The 14,057-nt window shown below is 44.7% G+C and overlaps 1 protein-coding gene across 1 annotated transcript in view; it reads right to left on the bottom strand.

Moving 5' to 3' along the window:
- The window catches only part of TNFAIP8 (TNF alpha induced protein 8), a 150,399-nt gene extending 140,334 nt beyond the window's left edge, over positions 1-10,065 (bottom strand). Inside the window, exon 1 of the mRNA XM_073624671.1 lies at positions 9,908-10,065. Coding sequence (XP_073480772.1) covers position 9,908 — 1 coding nt within the window. The 5' untranslated portion in view covers positions 9,909-10,065. The remainder of the gene's footprint in view (positions 1-9,907) is intronic.
- Positions 10,066-14,057: the final 3,992 nt, after the last annotated feature.

The raw sequence follows: 14,057 nt of genomic DNA, 5'->3' as shown, positions 1-14,057 counted from the left end.
TTCATAAAATGAATGAATGATTAAGTTGAATATAACGAATACGAATGTAACACAATTTTGTATATCCAATAATTTTTTGGGGTAATATATATATATATATATATATTTTTTTTTTTTTTTATTAAAAAAAAAAAAGCCTACTTCGGCATCGGTTTCGGCCCCAAAAAACCCATTCGGTGCATCGTCTTCAAACCCTGATCACTAGGACTTTGGTACTGAAGGGGTTATGTCCCGAGGGAGGCTTGAAAGGCAGCAGAGGGAAATATGCACCTGTGTCGAAGGGGAGAAGTGGGAGAGAGAGCTCTTTGACCTAAGGAGACACAGGCTGCTGACCTACATGGCACCCTTGCTCTGGAGAAGCCTAACCCCTGTATGGGACCAAAGAAAAACTAGCGGTGAGCCTGCTTAAAGTGGTTGTAAACCCACTTTTTGGACTTCTACCTATAGGTAAGCCTAGAATAAGGCTTACCTATAGGTAGTGGAAATATCTCCTAAACGTGCGCGGTTTAGGAGATATTTCACTTGTAGTCCGCTGAAAATTCCAACGGCGCATGCGCGGGGAAGAACCTAAACTAAGTGCCGTTTCTTCCCTAGCCTGTGCCGTTAATCGCGGCTCCCGTGCGTATGTGCGGGAGTGACATCACGCGGCTCCGGCGAATCACAGAAGGAAGAGGGGCCAGAAGATGGACGCTGCCTACACAGGGGACATCGCTGGATTCTTGCATGCAAGTGGCACATAATGGGCTAGTATGCGATGCATACTAGCCCATTATGCTTTTCATTTTCAGGATTTGCAGCGAGCAAAAAAAGGAGGTAAAACCCAATAGGGTTTACTTCCTCTTTAAATTACCAATACCAGGATTTTGGACTTATTTACTATGGCTGAAGTAAGCTGTCGTTTAGTTTTGATTGAAATAAATGAACTGTTTGCTTTCAATAAACTGGCTGTTGGTTATTACAGAGCTACCCCAGGTTACAATATATGTAACGTTTGCGGGTTCCAAGTCATTTTCTAGCAAAAAATACTGATTGTTATATGAAAAAAAACAAAACAAAAGTGCCAGAAAAAGCCTGGAGGTCAAGTGGTTAATTTACCCCCCCCCAGAGATAAGAACCTAAAGAGGCATAAAGAGGCTAAAGAGGAGGTTTACTCTGGGGGGGGGGGGGGGAGAGATAAATAAATCAAAAGGCAGCATCTAAATCATGTAGCTGCTGACTTTTAATAAAATGACACTTACCTGTCCAGGGGTCCATGACCGTCCTCACCCAGGCTAGTTGTTCACTAACCTGCAGGCTCCTGGCACCAGCATCCAAAATGTGGGCAGCCGGCTATTCTGCTTTTGACTTCACAGCCGGCTGCTCACTGCACATGAGTAAGCCATGCTAGGCTTTGAAAATGATCCTGTTCTTCTGGGACCTGTGACGTGTCCCAGAAGACTGCGGGGAGGGAGGAGGAAAAGAAATCTTCTGCTCGGATCGACTAGTGCAGGGGTCCCCTCCCTGGGCCATGGACCGATGCCGTGCCCTACTTGAAGCCAGGCTGCACTGAAGGAGGTGAACGGCAGATGAGCAGAGACCAGAGCCTCATTGCTCGCATCACCACTGTTGGGTCTCAAATCTCATTAGGAGCAGAACCCTGTAAATAAACTGCATGTGCTGGTTTCCAGGTCCTGCCAGATTCCTTGCGAGACCATAGCACTGGGCAGAGGCTTTACTATTAAGTTATTTCACTGTACAAAACCCTTACAAATTGGCCTTACAAAGTGACAAGCTGCATCTGATGGCAGGCTACAGTGACACTTATTCAGCATTATGGAGAGTTGAAGTATTTCATTATATTTTACAATGTAAGAATAGAAATGCGTTTCAACCCTCCTGACACCATAACCGCCAAAACCCTTGAAACAACCTCCCAGTCCTTGGCAAAATTTTCTTCCATGAAAGCAGTCCCTGGTGTCAAAAAAAGGCCCAACATGACATGGCAAATGTGGCAGGGGAGGGAGATTTAAAGCGGAACTTCCCTTTTTGGGTTCCACTTCAAGAGGAATTACAGTATTCTTACAATGTGTATAAAAGTACATATTCCTGACATGTGACTGTGCCTATTGCTTCATACCCTGTTTCCCTGAAAATAAGACCTAGCGTGATTGTCGGTGATGGCTGCAATATAAGCCCTAACCCCCAAATAAGCCCTAGTTAAAGTCCTTGTAGGTCTTATTTTCAGGGTAGGACTTATTTTTGGGGGAAACAGGGTAGGGCTTATTTGGGGGGTAGGGCTTATATTGCTGCCATCACTGACAATCACGCTAGGTCTTATTTTCAGGGAAACAGGGTAGTTGTGTATCTGCAGCAGGAGATCATCTAAGACACTGTTACCTATTATCCTTACAAGATTTGGATTACAGTTCGGTGATGTCACCATCTGGAGATGTTACAAATTTGGCGATGTGCTGCTTGTTGTAGAAGAACCTGTACCTTACAACCTGCAGACATCCCTGCTTCATCCATTTGGCCAGCTGATCACAGTGCCAAAGCACTGACAGGCAGCAGCTCTTACTGTGCATGTACCGGCCAGGCAAAGTGCTGGTGGGCCCTGCTGCATGTCAGGGTGTCACCAGAGAGACACTGGAGACAGGGGAGACACCCTTTATGCGGAAACTCAACAGAAGAAATCATAGGCTGGCAATGTTGTAAAGACTGCACAAACCTTTTTTTTTTCCCCTTTAATGTCACCTATACAACTTTCAAAGGTGCAATGCCTACATAAAATACAATCAGCCCCAAAACAAAATATTTCAAGGAGAAGCCTTAGACGGAAGCTGTTCATCTCTAACCAAAGGGTTCATTTTGAGGTACTGAAGTTGATCTAGTTCCACTTCCCCACAAGGGTCAATACTGCCCTAGATTTTGTATAAAAATTGCAGAAGTCAGAATGTCAGCTTCCATTTGAAGCTTTTCACACAAGTATCACACTTTGGCTCCCTAAGACTATAAAGGGTCAGATCTGTGCTAACCTATGTGCCTGTCCTCATAGCAATCACTGAGCAACTTAAACCGCACCATCATTTGCTATGAAGCTGCAACATCCTGACAAACATTTAAAGTACAGCCGATTTCTTAGAGGAGAGGAAACCATCACATGTATGAGAACCGTGGTTTTCTAGTAGGCTGGAGAACATCTACCAACACAGTTATATGCCCAGCATGCGCTCCACTGCCCACCTGTAGTATGGCTGACGTTCTGGACCCCAGCCTTTACCCCCGGTTCACACCAGTGCAGCTTTGAAACCGCACTACTTCAGTGCAAATTAAAAGTTTAATGTGCCATTTCACTGCGGCTTGCGACTTCATTTAACAGAAGTCAATGCAAGTCGCAATGAAATTGCAAAAAAAAGTAGCGCATGAACCTGATTTGAGTTTCAATGATTTGAATGGTTCTATTGTCAGCAATGGGGTGCGACTTGTCATGCGATTTTTGGCATGACAAATCCCACTGGTGCGAATCAGGGCTAAGTTTAATAACAATCTGAAGTACATAGTCTCGTATGTGAATGTGGAATAACCGACTCTCGGATCACTAGGGCAACCGTATCAGCTACACTGGCAGGCAGCTAACCAAAGACATCCTAAAGATCTGGCCTGTTCACTTGGTTTCCTGGACACGGACATGAAAGGCACCAATTTAGAGAATAGTAAAAAGGCTTGCTTGATGCGTTACTGCAATGCACAGCAACATATTTTATGCATTGACACATTGCAGTGCCATTCATTTTAAATAGCACTCCAATACTTAAAAATCTCCATAGGAGACGCTTTAAACGCCTTTACAGGTTACCTGTTTAGAGATACAGAGAAGGTATAGTGCTAGAATTATTGCTCTCGCTCGAATGTTCGTGGCGATACCTCACATGTGTGGTGCGAACACCTTACATATGATGTAGGTGCTTTAATATTTATTTAATTTTAATATTTATTTTTTTTCTTATTTATTTTTGTCTGATTGCCTCTCGGGGGCTCAGGAAGGAATTTTTCCCCCTGCTGTAGCAAATTGGAGCATGCTTTGCTGGGGTTTTTCGCCTTCCTCTGGATCAACTGTGGATATAGGATTGGGTATATGGGATTGTATGATATTATTTTTTATTTATTTTTATGGTTGAACTGGACTTAGTGTCTTTTTTCAACCTATGTAACTATGTTCTCCAGATGTGCCAACAGGATTCTCCTTTGGAATGTCTTGTCTTCCTGCATTGTCGGGTACTCTGCACTTCCCACAGCAAACTCTCCTTTTGTAGGACAATTCTTGCCATCTCACACTGTCCCTTTATTATTTTTTTGGATCACTTTTATTCTAATTACAGGGGTGAATTTATATCTATGCATCACAGGATATATCCCTTGTAATAGAAATAAGGATGACAGGTCCTCTTTATGGAGAGATCTGGGGTCAAAAACCCCAATTCTCTGTCGCTTCTGAAAATGTTCCAGCTGCTCAGAATGCTTTCAAGAGAAAGCCAGCCACCGGCTGAAAAAAAGAAATAAAAATTCTGGCTGATAACTTCAGCCATAACCCTGGTAATACACTTGCAAACCGCAATGAATGTGTATATATACAGCTATTGCATGGTTGTAAACCCTTACATATACTCAGTGACTGGCCTCAGGTGATACACATAGATGGAACAAATCCTCCTACATAAAGTTTTACCGGTTTATCTGCAGTTTTCTTTTCTCTACATCTGTTCAAAATCTAGAATTGATAAAGCTTTTCTGAGTTGTCAGAAAAAGGGGAGGTGAGCTGAATTTACACTCAGCAGAGCTTAATGAAGGGAGCTCAGAGCTGATTGAAGGGACTCACACCCCTTCACACAGCAACGGAGCTCCCCTGTCACCTTTTTTTTCTCTTGGTGTCAGGAAAACTTGTCAGAAGTGATTCACGCTGATAGCAAAGGAAGAAAGCAGAAGACAGGAATGACACTTAGTGCTCTGGATTAAGATAAGTACACAGTATAGAGGGATATGCTTTGTTCATATTTCATGTCTGAGGTTTACAACCACTTTAGCGCAATGCATGTGCATTAACACACTGTACAAATTTAAATTCCCTTTAAAGCTGGCCATATACTGGAAGGTTTTCCTATCCACACTAAACACATCTCTCTTGTCGACTATTGTATTCTGATCTGCCACCTGCAACTGTTAGAATACTCAATTGTGACTGCAGCTGATTGAATGCAGCCGCTGTTCAGCCAACAACTTTTTGCTTGGCTTCTTTGATTTTTCTCCAATTGAGGAATGTCAGGCAAGAGGGGGTCAACAGGGCTACCCACAGCTTCAATTTTGGCTGGCTCACCAGCTAAAGCTTTCCATAGATGGATCAAAATTTGTCTGGTTCTGCAGGGAATGGCGGAATGTCATACAGTGTGTGGCCGCCCCTGTTCAACAGAAGTCGATCATTAGATTATCCAATGGATAGGTTGGAAAACTCTTCTCGATCCGCGGCTGCAGCCAATACAATGTCTTGACAGGAGAGATTCCTCCATTCACCTAATTTGTTTGAATGGAGGAATCTGTTATTTTTTTTCCATTTAGCCTGCTATGGCATCTATGGCCAGCTTTAGTCTTAGGACACTGAAAAAAAAATTAAAAAACACAACTCCTAACTAATGCAGTCTTGACCTTGACTCCAAGGGGAATAATATGGAAACACCCAGCAGTTATATTCTGATGAAGGATACACATGGCATGAACTCTGCTACAATACAAAGAGGTTAATTTACTAAAACTGAGTTCAAAATCTGGTGTAGCTCTGGTGTTGTTTTTTTTAAATAACAAACCTGTTATACTTACCTCCTATGTGTAGTGGTTTTGCACAAAGCAGCCTGGATCCTCCTCTTCTCAGGTCCCTCTTCTGTGCTCCTGGACCCTCCTTCCTGTCAAGTGTCCCCACAGCAAGCAGCTTGCTATGGCGGCACCCAAGCTGAGCTGCAGTTCCCTGTGTCCATTCAGACACGGAGCTGCCGATCGGCACCACCCCCTCTCTCTTGATAGGCTTACTGACTTTGATTGACAGCCGGGGGAGCCAATGGCACCACTGCTGTGTCTCAGCCAATCGTGAAGAGAGTCCCGGATGGCCGAGGGACATCGCTAGAGAGAGATGGGGCTCAGGTAAGTATTAGGGGGGCTGAGGGAGGCTGCTACACACAGAAGACTTTTTATCGTAATGCATAGAAAACCTTCTGACTTTACAACCCCTTTCAGCTTGTTCAGTTAAGCTTTGACAAAACAACCTGGAAGCTGATTGGTTTCTATGCAGAGCTGCACCAGATTTTGCGCTCTCCAGTTTTAATAAATCAACCCCACAGTCACCATTTATCATATTCATCTTCATACGCAATGCTGTACATTGGATGTGATAATCTAACACAGTGTTTCTCAACTCCAGTCCTCAAAGCGCCCCAACAGGTCATGTTTTCAGGATTTCCCTCATCTGAAACGGCTTTGGGAATTACTAAGGCAGTGAAACTGATCAAATCACCTGTGCAAAATAATGGGAAGCCTGAAAACATGACCTGTTGGTGCGCCTTAAGGACTGGAGTTGAGAAACACTGATCTAACATAACTGAACAACCTCATGAACTCAGCACTCCGCTGACATGGGAGGGTAATGAGAGCTGCAGCTCAGCCATGAGTTTTATCACTTCTATAAACTTTTTTAAGAGTTGGACAGCAGTAACTGTGCATACCGTTCTCTACACAGCGCCAGGGAGGGGCTGACCAGGTGGAAAGGATGGCAAGGGTTAACTTGGATTTGTCCACTCCACACATAACATGTATTGTGCTCCAAAAAAAAAAAGAGACACCTTTCCAATCCATCGCAGGACATTGTAGATGTAGAACGTCCTTTATGCTGCGTTCCAAACACAGTGACCTACAGTTTGCCATTTAAAAGAAGTCCAGCCGTCGCTGCTCTGGGTCACAGGAGTGCAATTTGTTTTGCACCGCTGTGACCCGTTCTCAGCAGAGAGCGATGTTCGGTTCTCAGTGCAGAGATGGCGGGGGATAGATGCAGCATCGGTCTGATGCTGCATCCACCTAGGTGAGTATGAATCTGTAATAGAAAAAAAAAAAAAACATACTTTTCTTTTAAAGTAGTTGTAAACCCAGTGAAGTGACTGGCCTCAGGTGATACACAAATATGAAATAAATCCTCCTATATAAGTTCTACCTGTTGATCTACAGCCATCTTTCCCCTACATCCATTCAAAGCGAAAAATTTACACAAGATCTCTCAGCTCTGAAAAGCAGAGGGCGGAGAGCTGAAGTTACAACAGTGAGGAGAGCTCTGAGAGCTGATTGGAGGGAGAGGACACACCCCCCTTTACACACCACACGTCAGGTATCACCGTAATGGGTAGAGCGAGAACAATAATTCTAGTGCAAGACCTCCCCTGTCTCTAAACAGGTAACCTGTAAACATTTTTAAAGCGTTGCCTATGGAGACTTAATTCCCGCTGTTTGTCACCATGTTAGGTATCTATTCACACAGCATAACATTAACTTTCACATTATATTTATTCATAAAGTGTATCCCCCCCCAAATAAATTGTGTTTGAAAGGCTGCTGTGCAAATACAATGTGACATAAAGTATTGCAACAACAGCCATTTTATTCACTAGGGCAGTGATGGCGAACCTTGGCACCCCAGATGTTTTGGAACTACACTGCAGAGTGCATGAGCATCATGGGAAATGTAGTTCCAAAACCCCATTATGTTACTAAATGTCTTAGACCTGGTTCACATCTATGTGTTTTTTTGGTGCTTTTTGCAGAAACGCACTACAGCTCATTTACATGGCTTTGTACGGGACATGTTCACATCTATGCTTTTTCAGCCACTGCGTATTTGAAAAGGGTCAAGGACTTTTAACGCAAAACGGTACTTTTTTGGTTCAATATACTTTAATGGAGAAGCTGCAGAAAAGCATGTAATGCGTTTTTTAATATGCCCAACAACAAATTGGCCAAAAAAAACGCAAATCGCAGCAAAATCATGTGCGCAAAAATCAAAACACACAGCAAAAAGCAGTGCAGAAACAGATCAAAAGCAAACTGCACAGGTGTGTACCAAGCCTTATGATGGCCACATGGATCAATATAGTCAGTATATCTCCTCTAATACTATATACAGTATATCTCCTCTAATACTATATACAGTATATCTCTTCTGTCTGTTATTCTCAGAGTAGATTAGACATTTTGCTCCCCAACCATATAGTTGGTTATTTATATTTAGCACTGCATAGAGATATTTAAGAATAAATTGCCTTTTTTTTAAACTTTACATATTAACTGAATTATACACCACACTTTTTTCTAAGGTTATCAACCGATTAATCAAAACAATAAATTGGCCCACTAATTGATTATGAAAATAATCGTTAGTTGCAGCCCTACACTGGAACGAGTCGAAAACACGTTAAAAATGTGCATGGGGAAATGCATTACAAACAGATCTGGAGTGCGTTTTTGTGGTGTGAACCAACATTAAAAGGGTTAGTTTACCTTTTCAGAAAAAATGAAAAAGGGGGAACACCCTGCACCCTCCCCTGGCTGCACTTACCTTGGTGGGTGGTCCCTATCCACAAAGTGATTGGTTAGTGTCAGCACATTACTATGTTGACCGATCAGTACTGCTCTGATCCATCCGGGTGTCCCCAGGGAAAGAAGAGCAATTATCACACCCCAGGACAAATATACTGAGCTGTATCACCCACGGAGGCAAGTAGAGCGAGGACTGAGGTAGGGAGGGTGTACGGTGACATTGTAGGCCCCTTTCACACAGGGCAGATCCATTTGGCGGACTCTGCTCCGCTGTTCCCCGCTCAGCAGGCGGATGACAGGTCCATCTCCACTCATTGTGCAGAAACGGGCCTGTCAGAGCCCCGCTCTCCTCTATGGGGAGGTCGGATGAAAACGGATCTGCCTGTCCGTTTTCATCCAATCGGATGGTAAATAGGACCACCATCCGTCTTGATTTGGCGGAAAGGATCGGATAGCTGCGGATGTCAGCAGACGTCATCACTGACATCCGCTGCTCCATAGGGGTGAATGGAGCGTCTGTTCAGGTCTGCCTGAAAAACTGACAGGTGGATCTGATTGGAAAGCCCGTGTGAAAGGGGCATTAGAAGCCCATAGAGGTGGAGGCACATGCCACACCGGCACGGACACAATCTCATGCCAAAGTTTGACAGACAGGAGCGGGTGGGCACACAGCTCTGAGGAGGGGGGCCATATACATGTGTACAGAGGACAGGATTCATCTCCAAACTAAAAAGGTGATATGACCCCACAGGGGCCCAATCACAGCACTGATTATTATACAGGATTTATAGAGCACAAGATGCCAGCCCCACATCTGGGCTCAGCACTGATTATTATACAGGATTTATAGAGCACAAGATGCCAGCCCCACATCTGGGCTCAGCAGTGCCCTGTTCTACACACATATACAAACTACAAGATGAATTGTGTCCAGTCTGGGGGTCACTCACAACCTCCAATCACAAGTAAGCGCTGACATGAGCGGCCAATCACATGTACGCTGTGTGCTCCATACATGACTTTCCCTGTAGATTCTCTGGGGTCACAACACATAGATCTGCCCTGTGTGCACACTGTGTAATGCGTCATGGTGCGTTCTCCATTCTCTGACGCTATTTACAGCTTTCTTTCCTCCAAAGACCCGCCATGCATTGAAACGCATCAGGAAAAAATGCCGCCCGCCTGCCATAGACTGAGCCCATTAGGATCCCCCCGAGCCCCGCTCCGTGTCATGTCTGTGAGGGAAGTTGTAGGATGAGAGCTCAGCTATCCCAGGACCACCCTCCTCCTATCCGGGGACACTTACTTGGTGTGAGGCTCCACAGAGGGGACACGGCGGGGTGACAGCTCCAGGTACCGGCCACACTGCGGGCTCCGTCCGGGGAACTTATGGCGCTGTACAGCGGAGCGGAGTACGGACAGCTTGATTCTCCGGGGGGGAGGAGCCCGAGAGCAGAGGGGGCGGAGCCTCGCCCATAGTGCACAATCTGGTCTCCTGCCTGAGGGAACCTGTGTGCGCTATGTGAGGGGCGTGTCTGTACAGAGCCCGGTGTGTGCTATGTGAGGGGCGTGTCTGTACAGAGCCCGGTGTGTGCTATGTGAGGGGCGTGTCTGTACAGAGCCCGGTGTGTGCTATGTGAGGGGCGTGTCTGTACAGAGCCCGGTGTGTGCTATGTGAGGGGCGTGTCTGTACAGAGAACAGGCATGTCTCTAAGGGCTCCTCACCACACACTACAAGTCTGAACTGTACACCTCCTCACCTCTTCATGTATTAAGACACCTCAGTCAGTGTAGAAGAAAACAAACGTTCCTCATTTAACCACTTGCTTACAGGATACTTAAACCCCCCCTTCCTGCCCAGACTAATTCTCAGATTTCAGCGCTGTCACTTTTTGAATGAGAATTGCGAGGTCATACAACACTGTACTCAAATGACATTTTTATCCTTTTTTTTTTCTACACAAATGGAGCTTTCTTTTGGTGGTATTAAATCACCATTTGCGTTTTTATTTTTTGCTAAACAAACAAACAAATAAACAAAAAAAATACAGAAATTTTTGACAAAAAAAAAAGTTTCATATTTTGTTATAAAATTTTGCAAATGGGTAATTTTTCTCCTTCATTGATATTTGCTGATGAGACTACACTGATGAGACTACACTGATAGGCACTGATGAGACTACACTGATGAGACTACACTGATAGGCACTGATGAGACTACACTGATGAGACTACACTGATGGGCACTGATGAGACTACACTGATGAGACTACACTGATGGGCACTGATGAGACTACACTGATGAGACTACACTGATGGGCACTGATGAGACTACACTGATGAGACTACACTGATGAGACTACACTGATGAGACTACACTGATGGGCACTGATGAGACTACACTGATGAGACTACACTGATAAGGCTACACTGATGAGGCTACACTGATGGGCACTGATGAGACTACACTGATGAGGCTACACTGATGAGACTACACTGATGAGACTACACTGATGGGCACTGATGAGACTACACTGATGAGACTACACTGATGGGCACTGATGAGACTACACTGATGAGACTACACTGATGAGACTATACTGATGGGCACTTATGAGATTACACTGATGAGACTACACTGATGAGACTACACTGATGAGACTACACTGATGAGATTACACTGATGAGACTACACTGATGGGCACTGATGAGACTACACTGATGAGGCTACACTGATGAGACTACACTGATGAGGCTACACTGATGAGACTACACTGATGAGGCTACACTGATGAGACTACACTGATGAGGCTACACTGATGAGTTTACACTGATGGGCACTGATGAGACTACACTGATGAGGCTACACTGATGAGACTCCACTGATGAGACTACACTGATGGGCACTGATGAGACTACACTGATGGGCACTGATGAGACTACACTGATGAGACTACACTGATGGGCACTGATGAGACTACACTGATGGGCACTGATGAGACTACACTGATGAGACTACACTGATAAGGCTACACTGATGAGGCTACACTGATGGGCACTGATGAGACTACACTGATGAGGCTACACTGATGAGACTACACTGATGAGGCTACACTGATGAGACTACACTGATGAGGCTACACTGATGAGACTACACTGATGAGGCTACACTGATGAGTTTACACTGATGGGCACTGATGAGACTACACTGATGAGGCTACACTGATGAGACTCCACTGATGAGACTACACTGATGGGCACTGATGAGACTACACTGATGGGCACTGATGAGACTACACTGATGAGACTACACTGATGAGACTATACTGATGGGCACTTATGAGACTACACTGATGAGACTACACTGATGAGATTACACTGATGGGCACTTATGAGACTACACTGATGAGATTACACTGATGGGCACTTATGAGACTACACTGATGAGACTACACTGATGAGATTACACTGATGGGCACTGATGAGACTACACTGATGAGACTACACTGATGAGACTACACTGATGGGCACTGATGAGACTACACTGATGAGACTACACTGATGGGCACTGATGAGACTACACTGATGGGCACTGATGAGACTACACTGATGGGCACTGATGAGACTACACTGATGAGACTACACTGATGAGACTACACTGATGGGCACTGATGAGACTACACTGATGAAACTACACTGATGGGCACTGATGAGACTACACTGATGGGCACTGATGAGACTACACTGATGGGCACTGATGAGACTACACTGATGAGACTACACTGATGGGCACTGATGAGACTACACTGATGAGACTACACTGATGGGCACTGATGAGACTACACTGATGAGACTACACTGATGAGACTACACTGATGAGACTACACTGATGGGCACTGATGAGACTACACTGATGAGACTACACTGATAAGGCTACACTGATGAGGCTACACTGATGGGCACTGATGAGACTACACTGATGAGGCTACACTGATGAGACTACACTGATGAGACTACACTGATGGGCACTGATGAGACTACACTGATGAGACTACACTGATGGGCACTGATGAGACTACACTGATGAGACTACACTGATGAGACTATACTGATGGGCACTTATGAGATTACACTGATGAGACTACACTGATGGGCACTTATGAGACTACACTGATGAGACTACACTGATGAGACTACACTGATGAGATTACACTGATGAGACTACACTGATGGGCACTGATGAGACTACACTGATGAGGCTACACTGATGAGACTACACTGATGAGGCTACACTGATGAGTTTACACTGATGGGCACTGATGAGACTACACTGATGAGGCTACACTGATGAGACTACACTGATGAGACTACACTGATGGGCACTGATGAGACTACACTGATGAGACTACACTGATGGGCACTGATGAGACTACACTGATGAGACTATACTGATGGGCACTTATGAGACTACACTGATGAGACTACACTGATGGGCACTGATGAGACTACACTGATGAGACTACACTGATGGGCACTGATGAGACTACACTGATGAGACTACACTGATGAGACTATACTGATGGGCACTTATGAGACTACACTGATGAGACTACACTGATGAGATTACACTGATGGGCACTTATGAGACTACACTGATGAGATTACACTGACGGGCACTTATGAGACTACACTGATGATACTACACTGATGAGATTACACTGATGGGCACTGATGAGACTACACTGATGAGACTACACTGATGAGATTACACTGATGGGCACTGATGAGACTACACTGATGAGACTACACTGATGAGACTACACTGATGAGACTACACTGATGGGCACTGATGAGACTACACTGATGATACTACACTGATGAGATTACACTGATGGGCACTGATGAGACTACACTGATGAGACTACACTGATGAGACTACACTGATGAGACTACACTGATGGGCACTGATGAGACTACACTGATGAGACTACACTGATGGGCACTGATGAGACTACACTGATGGGCACTGATGAGACTACACTGATGGGCTATAGCGCGGACGGGAGGTGGTTAAAGCGGTTATAAACCGTGCCCATTGTAAACAAAAAAAACAATCCTGCACGGCAATGGCATAATGTGCTAGTATGCATCGCATCGCATACTAGCACTAGGGTTGCCACTTTTTCTTTAAGCCAAACCCAAGAATTTAGCGGCGCACAGCAAAAAAAAACTTTTTTTTTAGCATATTTTATAGAGATTCCTGTCTGAATATTGTGTCTGGGTTTCAGGTCGACTGAAACCCGGACACATGATTCAAAACCCGAACTGTCTGGGTGAATCCCGGACAGGTGGCAACCCTAACTAGCAAATTATGAAATACTTACCTCAGAACAAAGCCCTTCAGCGCCGTGCTGTCGCCACTGACATCTTCCCCCGACCTTTCTTCCGTATTCGCA

This window comes from Aquarana catesbeiana, linkage group LG01, assembly GCF_042186555.1.
Source record: "Aquarana catesbeiana isolate 2022-GZ linkage group LG01, ASM4218655v1, whole genome shotgun sequence".
Classification (NCBI taxonomy): Eukaryota; Metazoa; Chordata; class Amphibia; order Anura; family Ranidae; genus Aquarana; species Aquarana catesbeiana.
The sequence above is the reverse complement of the archived record's forward strand: the minus strand, read 5'-3'. Positions and strand labels throughout refer to the sequence as shown.